Source organism: Anolis sagrei, chromosome 1 (assembly GCF_037176765.1).
Source record: "Anolis sagrei isolate rAnoSag1 chromosome 1, rAnoSag1.mat, whole genome shotgun sequence".
NCBI lineage: Eukaryota > Metazoa > Chordata > Lepidosauria > Squamata > Dactyloidae > Anolis > Anolis sagrei.
The window spans coordinates 333,650,317-333,666,999 of NC_090021.1; the positions used below are offsets into that span (position 1 = coordinate 333,650,317).

Sequence of the window (16,683 nt, forward strand, 5' to 3'; positions counted from 1 at the left end):
TTTGAATGCAATATTCCTGCTTCTTGGCAGGGGGTTGGACTGGATGGCCCATGAGGTCTCTTCCAACTCTTTGATTCTATGATTCTATGAGAGAAAGAGGGAAAGAAGAGAAGGAGCGGTATACAAATGAAGTAAATAATTTGTAGCGGTATACAAATGAAGTAAATAAATAAATAATAATAAATAATAAAATATACACAAACACACATATATACACATATACATAATACACAGAAGGCAGGCAGGGAGGGAGGAAGGAAAGGAAGGAAGGAAGAAAGGAAGGAAGGAGAGAAAGAGGGAAAGAAGAAGGGAAGGAGAGAATGAAGGAAAGAAAGAAAGGCAGAGAAGGAAAGAAGGGGAGAAGAAAATAAAAAAGTGAAAGAAGGAAGGAAAGAGAGGGAAGGAAGGAGAGAATGAACGAAAGAGAGAAAGAGGGAGGGAAGTAAGAAAAGAGACAAGGAAAGATGGAACCAAAGAGCAAAGGAAGGGAGGAAAGAAACAGGTAGAGAAGGAAGAAAGAAGAAGAGAAAGTGGAAGGGAAAGAAAAAGAGGGAGGGAAGGAAGGAAGGAGAGAAAGAAAGGAGAAGAGGGAGGGAAGGCTGACCACAGCAATGCGTGGCGGGTACAGCTAGTAGTCAATAAAATAGAAATAGATGCTTCTGTAAAGGTGCCAGGCAGAAAACATCCCTGGTGCATGCATGCAGAAAAAACAGCAGACACCTGTGGCATGCCAGTTTTGGCCTTGGCTGGAGCTCCCCCTGCTGGACGGAAGGAAGGCTGCGCCCAGCCCGGAGGGAGGGAGGGAGGAGGCCGAGGGATGGATGGATGGAAGCCCCCTCCCACGGTTTCCCGGGACAACGGGGCTGCAGCGACGTCACTGGCAGGAGGGCCCCCCGGCCAAGCAAGGCAAAGGAGGCGTAGGCGGTGGCCAACTCGCCAGGACTGGGCTGTGCCTTGGCCCCCACTCTCGCCTGGCTTGGCTCCCTTGCAGCACCGCATCTCCAGCAGCATCCTGAGCCAGCCTCGGTGCAAGCCTCTCTTCCCTGGATTGGCGCGCCCTTCCTGCCCATTCCTCGCGGGGGCGCCAGAGAGCAACTTTCCTCCTCCTCTCTCTGTCTCTCTCCATCCTCCTTGGCTGGGTTGTCTTCTTCCTTGCCTTCCATAAGCATTGAGCAGCAGAGGCGAGTAACAACCAATAGAAACCATTGTCATTTTATTATTTCATTATTATATTATTATAATAATATATTATATTATATTATATTATAATTATTATACAAACATTTTTCTAATATATTATTATATATTATAATTATATATTATACTATACATTATATTATAATATTATATTATAATTATTATACAAACATTCTAATATTATATTATTATATATTATAATTATATATTATATTATACATTATATTATAATATACATTATATTATAATATTATAATTATTATACAAACATTCTAATATTATATTATTATATATTATAATTATATATTATATTATACATTATATTATAATATACATTATATTATAATATTATAATTATTATACAAACATTTTTCTAATATTATATTATTATATATTATAATTATATATTATATTATACATTATATTATATTATATTATAATTATTATACAAACATTTTTCTAATATATTATTATATATTATAATTATATATTATATTATACATTATATTATAATATTATATTATAATTATTATACAAACATTTTTCTAATATTATATTATTATATATTATATTATACATTGTGTTATATTATAATATTATAATTATTATACAAACATTTTTCTAATAATATATTATTACATATTATAATTATATATTATATTATATATTATATTAGTATATTATTATTATTATTATTTATAGTATGCTCTCAGTTAACAGGCACCTATGGGGGAGTTGGACGATGCCATACCTTTAATGTTGTTTCTAGTTGCTTGGGAGTTACTCCTGGTATTAAAATCAGGCCTAACTAATACTATACACCATGCTATACCATAAATATCATGTATTGACACTTGATATTCATGGTTACTAAAAGTAATTAGAAACCTTTTATTATTTCAGTTTTATAATTATATTATATTATAATTATACCATTTTTTTCTAATATTATATAATTATATATTATAATTATATATTATACAGTATATTATTATTATTTATAGTATGCTCTCAGTTAACAGGCACCTATGGGGGAGTTGGCTGATGCCATACCTTTAATGTTGTTTCTAGTTGCTTGGGAGTTACTCCTAGTATTTAAAAAAAGGCCTAACTAATACTATACACCATGCTTTACCATAAATATCATGTATTGACATTTGATATTCATGGTTACTAAAAGCAATTTGAGACAAAAACAAACATACAGTATAATATAGTTTCTGGTTGCTTGAGAGTTGCTGTTAAAATGGGGCCTAACTAAGAGTATATCCCATACTATTACTATACCATAAACTGTTGATTGGTTACTAAAAGCAATTTGAAACAAAAATGAACACACAGTATAATATAGTTTCTGGTTGCTTGAGAGTTGCCGTTAAAATGGGGCCTAATTAATAATATACACCATACTATTACTATACCATAAACTTTGCTGATCTGTTATTAGTATTGAAGTATAGTGATTACAATTAAGTTAAGACAAACTTAAATATAGTGTAAGACAGTTTCACTACACAATATGTAGGTACTTGACCCTGCTGTAAGCCACCCTGAATCCCCTTCGGGTTTGAGAAGAGCGGGATATAAATATAGTAAATAAATAATAATAAATACTTAAAATGATTTTGTATTATTTTAATTGAAGTATATCAACTATTAGTTATTTTATATTTTTGACGGTTACTTGAGAGGTCCAGTTGCTTGAGTTCCAATTAACTCAGAATCAACTATATTTAAAAGTATTATTTCTTTGAAAACCCTCCCCTCCGGTTGCTTGAGAGTTCTGGTTGCTTGAGTTCCTCTTAACTGAGAGTCTACTGTATATAAAGTATTCTTACTTTGGTTTTCTGTCTTGGCCTGTTGCTCTCAGTCACTTGGGTTCTGGTTCAGTCCACTGTATTAGCATTCAATGGAGTTGCCCACCCTACTGAGCAATGCATCTGGGAATGGCAATGGTAGCATGGACACTGAAGGGGCGAGTTGGGCACTGGACCCCAAGCGATGGAGCTCATCCGGGGCGGCGCTGGCCTCCCAAGCTTTGCTCCTGCTCCTGATCTTCGCCCTCTCCGCTCTGGGCAACGGCGCCGTGGTGGGGGTCATCCTGCGGCACCGGCAATTGCGGACGGTCACCAACGCTTTCGTCCTCTCCTTGGCCTTGGCCGAACTGCTGGCCGCCGTGCTGTGCCTTCCACCAGCCTTCTTCAGCCTCCTCAGTGGCCCCTGGCTCTTTGGCCCACGCCTTTGCCTTGCCAGTGCCACTGTCCACATAGGGCTTGGTGTCGCCGCCACGCTAACCATGGCCCTGCTTGCCTTTGACCGCTATTGTGCCATCGTTCGGCAGCCACGCCACAAGATGAGCCGCCGCCGTGCTGCCCAGCTCCTAGCCGCCGTTTGGTTGGCCTCCTTGGGCTTCTCCAGCCCGTGGTACCTACTAGCCCAAGAGGAGGAAGAGGAGGAAGAACAGGTAGCTGTGCCTGGTAACGTGGCTTCTACCGCAACGGACCACTGCCTCTATGTCTTACCGTGGGGCTCTTCTCGGTTGGGAGCCTCCTACGGAGCCACCCTGATTATCATTTGCTACCTGCTGCCTTTCTCCATCATGTGTTTCTGCCACTACCACATCTGCCGAGCTGTCCGGTTGTCGGAGAGCCGGGTGCGGCCCCTCACCACTTACGGGCACCTCTTGCGCTTCTATGGCGAGATGCGGACAGCCACTACTGTCCTCATCATGATCGTCTCCATCATCTGCTGCTGGGGACCCTACTGCCTCCTGGGGTTGGCTGCGGCCGTCGGACGTCTCTCCTTCTCACCCACTTTGGACGCAGCGGCCAGCTGGATGGCTTGGGCCAACGGGGCTGTCAACCCCCTCATCTATGCTGCGCGCAACCCCAACATCTCGCTGCTCCTGGGCCGCAGCCGCGAAGGGGGCTACCGGACTCGGAACAACAACGTGGCGGCCTTCTTCGCAGCAACCAAAAGCCGACGCTTGGATGCCAAGGGCCGGGCTGAGTGCTACGCCAGCCATAGTGGGGTCACCGCCGGGAGCACCCTGACCTCCTCCAGCCCGGCCAGCGGAAATGAGATGGCCATGTGGGCCTGTAAAAACCCCGCTGTCCTCTTCTGCCGCGATGGGAGGCCTGGCGCGGCTTCTGGATGCCCTCAGCCCAAATTGGCTACTTGTGACACAAGCCTTTGAGACAAAAAATGCCGTGGGAGGCAACAAGGTAGTCAGTCACTGCTGGTGTAACAGTGCCAAGATCATCCTGTTCAGGTGTGGTGAAAAATTATCCAAAAACCTTGTCTCCCAGAGGAAGAAAGAAGATCTTACAGAGATTATTACACCGTGCTGTTAAAGCACTGCTATTCTATTCTGTGGTTCAGCTAGAGAAGTCCCAGGAACTGTCCAGATGACAATTTTAAAGGAACCTTCATAAACTAAAAATCCCAATATTACATATGAGGCAGGTATACGATTTAAAGTGGAATAGCAGCACTTTGACAGTGTAGTGCAGGCATGGCAAACTCAGGATACATAACAGTACAGTGAAGCCATTGCATTGGTTTGCATTACAGGAAGGAAATGTGCATCTGCTTACTACTCCAGGTGTTTGGACCTCAACTCCCACAATTCCTAACAGCCTACCAGAGATTCCATCTGAACATTAGGAAGAACGTCCTGACTGTGAGAGCTGTTCAGCAGTGGAACTCTCTGCCCCAGACTGTGGTGGAGGCGCAGTTTAGAAGAGTTTGGAAGAGTTTAAATGGATGGCCATCTGTCAGGGGTGCTTTGAATGGAATTTTCCTGCTTCTTGGCAGGGGGTTGGACTGGATGGGCCATGAGGTGTCTTCCATCTCTATGATTCTATTCTATGATTCTAAGTCCAAAACACCTGGAGAGAGGGCTCAAGTTTGCCCATACCCGGTGTCGTGTGATAAGACCATCTACTAGTGAATCTGGGGGTGTATCCACAAGTGCACCATTTTTGCAGTTTGGTATGACTTTGGCTGCCACAGCACTGAGCTATGGAGTTCTGAAATTTGTAGTTTGCTGAGAGAGTTTTAGTAGACTTTAATCCAAGGGCTCTTTTTGTGGTCCCACAGGGGTTCAAAAACCCCTTCCAACATACAGTGCATCTACACTGCAGAATTAATACAGATAGATGCCCTTTAACTGCCATGACCCAATGCTATGGAATCCTGGGGTTTGTAGTTTGGTGAGGCACATGCACTCTTTGGTGAGGCACATGTTGCAGTCGCATTGAACCATAACAAGTTGAAGCGCTGTCAGAATGACATTAAAATTCTGCAGTGTAGATGCACTCTTGGCTACTTAGCGGTCAGAAGTATGGGGAGATGAATCATTCAGGTGACAAACGATTGAAATCCTTGCTCTGATCCACTCACCTGGACTGTAGCATTAGAGCTGTCTTGCAAAGGATGCTAGACTGCATATCCCGTGGAGAAAAACTGCAGCAACAGTGCACTGTTGATGCACTCCAGAAATAATTATTTTGGGGGGAAATGGATGCAAGGAAAACAGTAAGGGTCAATTTGATCTCCTGGACTTTTTGTGTGACAGTTTTCCCCTTTTACAGAGCTGCACCTGTTAACTGTTATCTGCACCTGCTAATTTCTGCTCCAGGATCTGTTACTTCTCAAGCTCTTGGGATACAGCAGTGGAAAACAATGGTAGGCAGTGACTTAAATGTATTAGGAGCAGTGAAGCCCTTCTGGCTTTACACTGCAGAATTAATGCAGTTTGGCACCACTTTAACCTCTTTGGCTCAATGCTATGGAATCCTGTTTTTTGGGGGGGGGGGTTGTCGTGTCAGGAGCGACTTGAGAAACTGCAAGTCGCTTCTGATGTGAGAGAATTGGCCGTCTGCAAAGACGTTGCCCAGGGGACGCCTGGATGATTTGATGTTTTTATTATCCTTGTGGGAGGCTTCTCTCATGTCCCCGCATGAGGAGCTGGAGCTGATAGAGGGAGCTCATCCACCTCTCCCCGGATTCGAACCTGCAACTTGTCGGTCTTCAGTCGGTCTTAACCCACTGCGCCATCGGGGGCATGGAATCCTGTGAGATGGTAATACAAGATATTTCACCTTCTCTGTCAAAGAAGGTTGCTGTAAGATTTCCAGGGTGTATGGCCATGTTCCGGAAGCATTCTCTCCTGATGTTTCGCCCATATCTATGGCAGGCATCCTCAGAGGTTGTGAGGTCTGTTGGCGACCTCTGAGGATGCCTGCCATAGATGTGGGTGAAACATCAGGTGAGAATGCTTCTGGAACATGGCCATACAGCCCAGAAAACTCACAGCAACCCAGTGATTCCGGCCACGAACGCCTTCGTCAATACATACAATAGCCATGATTCCATAGCATTGAGCTGGGGCAGCATGACATTTTCCCCTTCGATGTTCTTGTTTCACCAATCCACCCACTATATAAAGAAGTATTTTTAAAAGACTCTACCTGAGTTCTCTGATCCTTTATTCCAGTCCATTCCCAGTATTTTCTTGAACACCAAGTGTCACTTCAATACAAAATTCAGTTTAATTCTGTTTCTTCCATCGGAATGGACTCTCATACTGTTAGTGCATTTCTCTTCTTCTCCAAGCTCAACATGCTTAGTTCCTCCAACCTTTTCGTAACTGGGTCGTTGTAGGTTTTTTCAGGCTATATGGCCATGGTCTAGAGGCATTCTCTCCTGACGTTTAGCCTGCATCTATGGCAAGCATCCTCAGAGGTAGTGAGACCTCACTACCTCTGGGGATGCTTGCCATAGATGCAGGCGAAACGTCAGGAGAGAATGCCTCTAGACCATGGCCATATAGCCTGAAAAAAACAACAACAACCCAGTGATTCCGGCCATGAAAGCCTTCGACAATACTTTTCGTAACTGTTTTGTTTCCCATAGTTTCAACCATCCTTTTTCTGAACATGCTCCAACTTGTCTGTATTCTTCTTCCAATGAGGCACCCAGAATTGAACACGATGCACCAGATGAAGCAATGTTTCCCATGTAACGTTTTTGTGAGAACCAGATTGTCCAGCCTTGGCTCTCTGGCGAAATTGAGGTCCTCCTATCCCAAGCTGGCTTTCTTCTCAATGCATTAGGTATGGTTGGGCTTCAACGTGATGCTGAAAATTTATCTGTGTGTGGATATTATTATTTATCATCTGTATAGCATTGTTTGGAGATGTGCAGCTGAATGAACGATCCCAATTTTGGTGCTCAGGTGAATTGCCTTTGCATTGCACATTCTCGAGCTTGGTGCCACATGGCTCAGAACTTGCACATCGTTGACTGTCCGTCATGAAACGTCAGCGCCAAATGAAGAAGGAAGAGAAGAAAATTGGACTTAAAATGGTCTCTGATGCCTAGTCAAAGAACAAGAAGCTGTATTGCACACTGTGACAAATTTATTATTCATTATTTGTGTTTTGTATATAAGCAGTGTTGGACTTGATGGTTAGCCCAACTGAAGTATATCTGTTGAATCAAGGAGACTATGACTGTCAAATTAATGCTGTTTGACACCACTTTAAGTGGCGTGGCTCAATGCTAAGTGTGCTGTCGCACGCTGGGCCTGTGCATAAGACTATAGGCAGGACATAAATTCTGTGTGCCCAACAGGACGCCGGGGCTGCCTCAGATTAAAGGCCTTTGGATTTCCTTGAAACAGAGTCTTTAGATTGCTTAAAGGTTCAACAATGTTCTTTATTGATGAAAACAAACAAGTACTTTAAGGCTTTTTTAACAGTCTATTGGCCCTCTCTCAATCTTGTCCACAGGGAACAGGCACTATCTTCATAACTGTAACTAATGGGGAAATCCTTAACTTCTAATCTGGGCAGTCTGTCTTTACCTCTGTTGGCGTGGAGCCCCTGCACCCGGTACCAACTGCTTCTGGCTTTTGTGAGTGACCCTTACCAAGCAGAGCTTTGTAGACTTCCAGGGGAAAAGGAGTTCAGGTTTCCGTGATGGCTGGCTGAAGTGCTGTGGGACCAGATTCCCTCAGAAAAGGAGCTGTATATCTCCCGGCCAAGCCATGGGACCTTTCTCCCCGGCCAAGCTGTAGGGCTGTATATTTCCCCAGCCAAGCTATGGGGCTGTATAACCCTGGCCAAGCTGTAGAAGATGAAGCTTTCTACAGGAGCTCTTGGTTTTATGTCCCGCATGAAAGACTTCTCTGTGTGAACTGGACCCAAAATGGCTCCTATTCCCTCCAAAAACCAAAAAGGGGACGGGACCAGGGAACCTAACTATAATTGACAGGTGGCTTGCCCTATGATTGCAGCCAAAAGAAGCCACCTATCTGCAGAGCCCCTGAAACTCAGGACTTTAACAAACATTCAATGCAAAGCAAACAAAATTGGAGCTCCTGGTACAGCTGTACCTGCACACTAAGTAAACATGGGAGTTGTATTTTGGTAAGGCACCGCAACTCTTTGGCAGAGAAGGCTAAAGATCTTGTAAAACTACATCTCCCACAATTCTATAGCGTTGAGCCATGGCAGATAGAGTGGTGTCAAGCTGCATTAATTCCACAGTGTAGATGCACCCTTCATGTTGTAGATTGACTCACCATTCCACAGTTGGTTTTAGAGGGATGGGGTCTGTTCTGTTTAGGAGTAAACCAATCAAATTCAGGCCGTCTTCTCAATGCCAAATATGTGTGCTGTCTGTTGGGCAGTTGGCAATGGGTTGGATCAAGTTGGGGTTTCTGAGCAAAGCTGTACAAAATTGTAAGAAATGTAACCCCCAAAGAGGAAAAGTGTATGCGTTTGTATTTTTGGCAAGTATAATGTTATTTTGTTTTGTTAAAAAATAAACAAGGCTTTCCTGTTTTTCCTCCCTGCAAGTGATAGAAATATCTCCTTTTCTTAAAAGATTTGAAACCTTAAAATGTGCCAAGCACATCACAATTAACAATTCAAAGGAGTCAGCAAAGAGTGTGATGTTTTTGTCGATTGTCTAATTTTCTTAGTAAAGGGGAAGTCTAGACCAGGCATGGGCCAACTTTGGCCCTCCCTCCAGGCGTTTTGGACTTCAACTCCCAGAATTCCTAACAGCCAGTAACAATCTTAATAGTTTAGAGAGATAGGCCAAAACTAACACAATGAAGTTCAACAGTGACAAATGCAAGATACTCCACTTAAGCAGAAAAAAATGAAATGCAAAGATACAGAATGGGGGATGCGTGGCTCGAGAGCAGTACGTGTGAAATTTATTTATTTATTTACTTCATTTATATACCGCTTTTCTTAGCCCTCAGGCGACTCAAAGTGGTTAACAACAGCAATTTCAATACACAAATTACAAAACCATTGGAGCATTTAAAAACAATAGCATAACAACAATTAAACATCAATATGACAAATCATTCACGTCTCATCAATAGAATCAGAATCCAATCTCATCATCCGTTATTCCGTGTTCCTATAATCAATTACACTGCCTAATTGAATGCCTGTTCGAACAACCAGGTCTTCACTTTCCTCCGAAATGCCAATAAGGAGGGGGCCAATCTGATATCTGTAGGAAGGGCATTCCACAGCTGAGGGGCCACCACTGAGAAGGCTCTGTCTCTCGTCCCTGCCAGGCGTGCCTGTGATGCTGGCGGGACCGAGAGCAGGGCCTCCCCAGGTGATCTTAATGTCCTAGCTGGTTCATAAGAGGAGATGCGTTCGGACAGGTAAGTTGGGCCAGAACCGTTTAGGGCTTTATAGGCTAAAGCCAGCACTTTGAATTGTGCCCGGTAGCAAACTGGCAGCCAGTGGAGCTGTCGCAGCAGAGGAGTTGTATGCTCCCTGAGTGCCGCTCCTGTTAGCATCCTGGCTGCCGAGTGTTGGACCATTTGAAGCTTCCTGACAGTCTTCAAAGGCAATCCCACGTAGAGAGCGTTACAGTAGTCTATACGGGATGTACCCATACCTTGGGAAGTCAAACTGGCGCACAAGTTTAAATTCTGATTTTATTTATTTCTCGTGTCAAGGCAGCCAGTCAGTTATATTACATTTCTAACAGAACAAAGCAAACAAACAGACAAAATACAAAATTTGTGAGTTTGGTAGTTGATTAAATGTCCTTTGACCAGTATCTGGCCACTTGGAGTGCCTCTGGTGTTGCTGCAAGAAGGTCCTCCATTGTGCATGTGGCAGGGCTCAGGTTACATTGCAGCAGGTGGTCAGTGGTTTGCTCCTCTCCACACTCTCATGTCGAGGATTCCACTTTGTAGCCCCATTTCTGAAGGTTGGCTCTGCATCTCATGGTGCCAGAGCGCAGTCTGTTCAGTGCCTTCCAAGTTGCCCAGTCCTCTGTGTGTCCAGGGGGGAGTTTCTCATTTGGTATCAGCCATTGGTTGAGGTTCTGGGTTTGAGCCTGCCACTTTTGGACTCTCGCTTGCTGAGGTGTTCCAGTGAATGTCTCTGTAGATCTTAGAAAACTATGTCTGGATTTAAGTCGTTGACGTGCTGGCTGATACCCAAACAAGGGATGAGCTGGAGATGTCTCTGCCTTGGTCCTTTCACTATTGGCTGCCACTTCCCGGCGGATGTCAGGTGGTGCGATACCGGCTAAACAGTGTAATTTCTCCAGTGGTGTAGGGCGCAGACACCTCGTGATAATGCGGCATGTCTCATTAAGAGCCACATCCACTGTTTTAGTGTGGTGAGATGTGTTCCACACTGGGCATGCATACTCAGCAGCAGAGTAGCACAGCCAAGACTGATGATCAGCCAAGACTGCAACCCATCAAATGCCAATTTGGCCGAAAGTGAATGTCCTTGGGACTTTGCTGCAAGGAAGTAACTCCCAGGAAAAGGAGGTTCTTGCAATAATTCTCTCTCACACATGCACCAAAATCCTGCCACAGTTTTGCTAAGAGGGAGATGAAAAGAACACAAAATGGGAAGTATGATTTAACCCAATAGTAACAATAAGAAATAGTAACGATAAACTAGAAAACTGGGCTGAAATTAATAAAATGAAATTATTGTGGTTGTATGGTAACAACTTCATTCAGAAAGAAAGTACACAATGGGCAAGAGGAAGCCAGCTCTTCCCATAGATGGCACTGTTGCTTTTTCTGAGACAAGACTTGAATCTTGCTTGAATTAGTTCTGTATCCTTTTTTAAGGCACACAAAATATCTTCCCAAGCCTTACTGCCAACACAGAGGATTCCCTTGGGAAAGAAAAGGAAGTTGCGGAGGGAATCCTCTCATTGTTTATCTCCACCTTTGCCTTAGTTATATCCTTCCAAATATATATACACGTAAATCCTCTGGAAACCATTCCAGGGAGTGGAATTTGGCATCAGTCTGTGATGAATTTATTACTACAACTGCAGGCGATAGTGAAGCTGGCCTGAATCCTAGAAGCCTAGAGCTGGAAGAGAACCCAAGGGCCATTCTGCTAGGCAGGAACATGTAATCAAAACACTCCTGACAGATGTCCATCCAGCATGTTTTGAAACTTCTGGAAGAGACTCCGCCACTCAACAGACAGCCTATTCCACTGCCAAACGTTAACAAGAAGTATTGTCGAAGGCTTTCATGGCTGGAATCACTGAGTTGTTGTAGGTTTTTGGGTCTATATGGCCATGTTCTAGAAGCATTCTTTCCTGACGTTTCACCTACATCTATGGCAAGCATCCTCGGAGGTTGTGAGGTCTGTTGGAACTAGGAAAATTGCATTTATATATCTGTGGAATGACCAGGATGGGACAAAGGACTCTTGTCTGTTGGAGCTAGGTGTGAATGTTTCAACTGGCCACCTTGATTAGCATTTGATGGCCTGTCAGTTTTTTGCTGTGGCTTGCTAGTGCTTGGAGGAATCTTTTGTTGAGAGGAGATTAGCTGTCCCTGATTGTTTCTTGTCTGGAGTTTCCCTGTGTTTGAGTGTTGTTTTACTGTTATAATTTTAGAGTTTTAAAATACTGGTAGCCAGATTTTGTTCATTTTCATGGTTTCCTCCTTTCTGTTGAAATTGTCACCATGCTTGCTTGTGGATTTCAAGAGTTCTTCTCTGTGTAGTCTGACAATGTGGTTGTGAGAGTGGTCCAGCATTACTGTCTTCTCAAATAATATACTGTGTCCAGGCTGGTTCCTCAGGTGCTCTGCTATGTCTGACTTCTCTGGTTAGTCTGCAGTGTTCCTTGATTCGTGTTTGGGTGCTATGTTTGGTGGTCCCTATCTATGTAGACTTGTCCACAGCTGCATGGTATAGGGTAGACTCCTGCAGAAGTGAGAGGATCCTTCTGGTCCTTTGCTGAACGTAGCATTTATTGGATTTTCTTAGTGGGTCTGTAGATAGTTTGTATGTTGTGTTTCCTCGTCAGCTTCCCAATGTGGTCAGTGGTTCCCTTGATGTATGGCAGGAGCACTTTTCCTCTGGATGGATCTTTGCCTTTACTCTCGTGGTTTGTTCTCAGTCTTGCAGCTCTTCTGATGTCTGAGGTGGAGTCTCCATTGGCTAAACTTTTCAGCAGGGACCACCAAATAGTTTTTAGCAGGGACCACCAAACACAGCGCCCAAACAAGAATCAAGGAATGTGAAAGGCACTGCAGAGTACTGAAAAACCTACAACAACCCATGAGCAAGAAGTTCTACCTAATGATTAGGTGGAATCTTATTTCCTGCAGTTTGGATCCATTGCTCCATCTCCTAGTCTCCAGAGCAGCAGAAAGCAGTCCTCTCCTCAATGTGACGTCCTGTATTGAAACATAGCTCTCCTGTCGCCTCTCAGACATCTTTCTCCAAGCTAAACATCCCCTGCTTCTTCATAGGGCTTGACTTCCAGACCTTTAGACCATTTTGGTCAGCCTTCTCTGGACATCTTGTTTGTCCAAATCCTTGTTTGAGTTTTGGTGTCCAAAAATGCATCTCAGGGAGATTCCATCTGAACATTAGGAAGAACTTTCTGACTGTGAGAGCTGTTCAGAGGTGGAACTCTCTGCCCCGGAGTGTGGTGGAGACTCCTTCTTTGGAGGCTTTTAAGCAGAGGCTGGATGGCCATCTGTTAGGGGTGCTTTGATTGCGATTTTCCTTCTTCTTGGCAGAATGGGGTTGGACTGGATGGCCCACAAGGTCTCTTCCAACTCTATGATTCTATGACCCTCCTCTGCCATGCCAGCCATAGGAACTGGAACTGAATCACACCAGTCTGTACATAAAACTAGAAGGCAATGGCCAGGGTCCAGCATGGCACGATTCCTTAGTGTATTTATTTATTATTTATTTCAAACATTTGTACTCCACCCTTCTCAACCCCCAGAGGGGGTCTCAGGGTGCCTTACAGCCTTCCATCTTGAAGGTCATGTAGATACCACCTTGAAGGTCATGTCCAAAGTTTGCATGTGGAATTAAGACATGCAGTTGCACTGCATCAGCTTGCCACCCACGGTAGGCATCCTTCATACAAGGAATCCAAGGAAGCTGACAAATCATGGGTTCATTTGTTTATTGTTATTTGCCAATATCAACTTTTGGCAGACCTACGAAATGTGAGACCTCCAAGAGCCCCCCATTCACGAACCACTCTACTAAAGTCTTACAAACTCAGGGCCATGGTTGCTTGATTGACTCTAATTTGTAAGACATCTTTTCCAACTTTACCAAGCACCATCATCATTTCAAATGGATCTTCTTAGTCAGCCCTCTGTATTTTCTGGAATTAGGGCCATGGAGGACTCCCATGGAACTAGAACATCATGAAAAAATTACTTTCTACTTGAGAGAGAACACTTAATCTTGGAATTTCTAGTCTTCCAGAATGACTATGGCCAACTTCTACTAGAACAACCTGGGGTCCCCAGATGTTTTTGGCCTACAACTTCCAGAAATCCCAGCCAGTTTACCAGCTGTTAGGATTTCTGGGACTTGAAGGTCAAAAACATCTGGGGACCCCAGGTTGAGAACCACTGTACTAGAAGTTGGCCACAGAACCACGCTAAAGTACCTAGACAGATGTTCCCTTCTAGAAACCTCTAAGTCCTCCAACATGATGAGAAGAAGCTGACCATAAAATCACAGTCATTTGTTTGTTTTTTTTACTAGGTCTCTAGAGAAACTATTTTTTTATCAAATAGATGAAATAAACAAAAATTGGAATCTCAAATGTGGAGAGATGACTGTATGTCCAAAGTATGACTACCTCTGTAGTCATCTTGGCTTCTAGCAGATTAGCCTTGATTTGCCCATGGACCTGTTCCTTTGTGAAGTTTGTTTCTAAAAGGTTGAATTTACCAACTATTTATTTGTCATATCAGGAATGAACCAAGGGTACAGTTGCGATGTGCTGGCCACTTGGAGTGCCTCTGGTGTTGCTATAAGGAGGTCCTCCATTGTGCATGTGGCAGGGCTCAGGTTGCATTGTAGAAGGTGGTCAGTGGTTTGCTCTTCTCCACACTCGCATGTGTGGATTCCACTTTGTGGCCCCATTTCTTAAGCTTGGCTCTACATCATGTGGTGCCAGAGCGCAGTCTGTTCAGCGCCTTCCAAGTCTCCTAGTCTTCTGGGTACACAACTGAAGACGTGGTTTTATAACAAGCCTTTGACCATATTTAGGTTCCTTTAATGGATATATGAAGACCTATAGATTTCACCAAGCACTTTACATGACTGAGATTGATTACAGTTGTTCATACCTGCAGTTATTGCTGTATTTTATTGATTTTACCAGGGAGTTTTGTGAAGTGAGATATTTATGTTGGTTGTTATTATTTTATGTTATTGTTTCTGCATTTTTTGTATTTTTCATGTTTGCACCTTTGAGTGCTTTGTTAGCCGCCCTGAGTCCCTCCAAGAGATGATGGCGGGGTATAAATAAAGTTTAATTATTTTTAAAAGGTACCAAATCTATCTGAATGAATTTTACAGGGATTGGAAAAAAAGTGCTGCTGATGAAGTGCATTCTTTGCTATTAAATGTAGTTTTCCAAACTGTGAGCCATGTGATAGTGTACTCCTAGCCAACAATGTGCTTCTACCTAAAACTCATATTTTTCCAAATTTGGTACCTTTTGGAAACAGAATCCACATCTGTCTCTTTTACTATATTATATAATGTTGCATACCATACCAACCCATTTCTTCAAAATGAAATTTAATCCCACACATGTTAATCTGAATGTTGTTATGTACACTCTTTATTGCATATTACTGACTTTTTTTAAAAAAATGTACAGTCTCATAACATACAGAGCATTTCCTGCTACCTAGAAAAACATTCCTTGCACCTGGGCACCACTACACAGTTTGCTACCACTACGCTACATTAGTATACTTCAGTTTACAAACTATCACCTTTTTTTGTCTTTTTTTTATCCTTTTTCATTTTTGGCATGAACTTTAAAAAACAAAACTTTTTTTTTGTAAAAATTACACATCCAGGAGAGAGACAGAGAGGAAACAAAGAAACACACACACACAAAAATCAGAAGAGTGGCTACTTCCACCAGCACCGGTCGTAATGTGATTTGCAACAAATGGCACATGGAGTAAAACGTATTTGCACACAGATGTCTCAGTTCGGAAAAGACAAAACGCAAAAGAAATGGCAAGGCTTGTTGTGACACCTGTATGGCCCAGAAGCACGAGGAACGGTTTTCACCAATGCCTTGCTTCCACCCATTTGCAATCTGTTACGGCATTGGATTCCAGCGAAATTCGGTGATCCATTTTGCAGAGCAAACCCAAACTCACCTTTTGATGTTTCTTCAGGTTTTGCAGAACAGAATTATTATTCGGCACTTCATCACACTAGAGAAAAATCCACTCAAAATCCGGTTTCTGCCTCCTGCAGAATTCTGGGGTTTGTAGTTTAGTGAGGCTGTTAAAAGCTCCTCCCTAAACTACAAACTCCAAAATTCTGCAGGAGGCAGCAACCGGATTTAAAGTAGAGTCATTCTCTAGTGTGAGGAAGCCCTAAAGCCCAAGTTGACCCGGATTTAAAGTAGATTCATTCTCTAGTGTGATGAAGCCCTAAAGCCCAAGTTGACACCAAATGAAGTTTTGAGCTGAGATCCTTGAATAGTTTACTGTGATATAAATGAACTCGCATCCCCTGAATCTAGAGAAAACTCTGTGTTAACTTGTGGATAGTATAAGTAGGTCAACCATGACCATTGCAAATGGACCTTCAAAATCTGATCCACACAACCTCATGATTCAATCAGTGTTATTTACGTCAACTGGAGAAATTAATGAAGACCCTTGGATAGTCCTTCATATGGCTGTATCACTAAATGATCCTGCCTTGTTTCCAATCGGGGTGGTTAAAACTGCTAGCTTTGCAACGTATTTATTGACATAGGGTCATGCTACGGACTGGAAATCCTATCATTCCCAGATGTTGTGAGACTCCTATGATTCCAACTTACGAATGGTCTTATGCTGGTCAACCAAGAGCATTGCAGAAGGACCTTCAAAATCTGATCCATACAACCTCATGATTCAATCAGTGTTGTGTCAATTTGAGA

At 43.1% G+C, this 16,683-nt stretch overlaps 1 protein-coding gene across 1 annotated transcript; it reads left to right on the forward strand.

The window, feature by feature from the left end:
- Positions 1–1,796: 1,796 nt before the first annotated feature.
- On the forward strand, positions 1,797–6,391 carry GPR135 (G protein-coupled receptor 135). Its single transcript, XM_060754880.2, has one exon. The coding sequence runs from the start codon at positions 3,107–3,109 to the stop codon at positions 4,391–4,393; it is 1,287 nt and encodes a 428-aa protein (XP_060610863.2). The 5' UTR covers positions 1,797–3,106; the 3' UTR covers positions 4,394–6,391.
- The last annotated feature ends 10,292 nt before the right edge of the window (positions 6,392–16,683 follow it).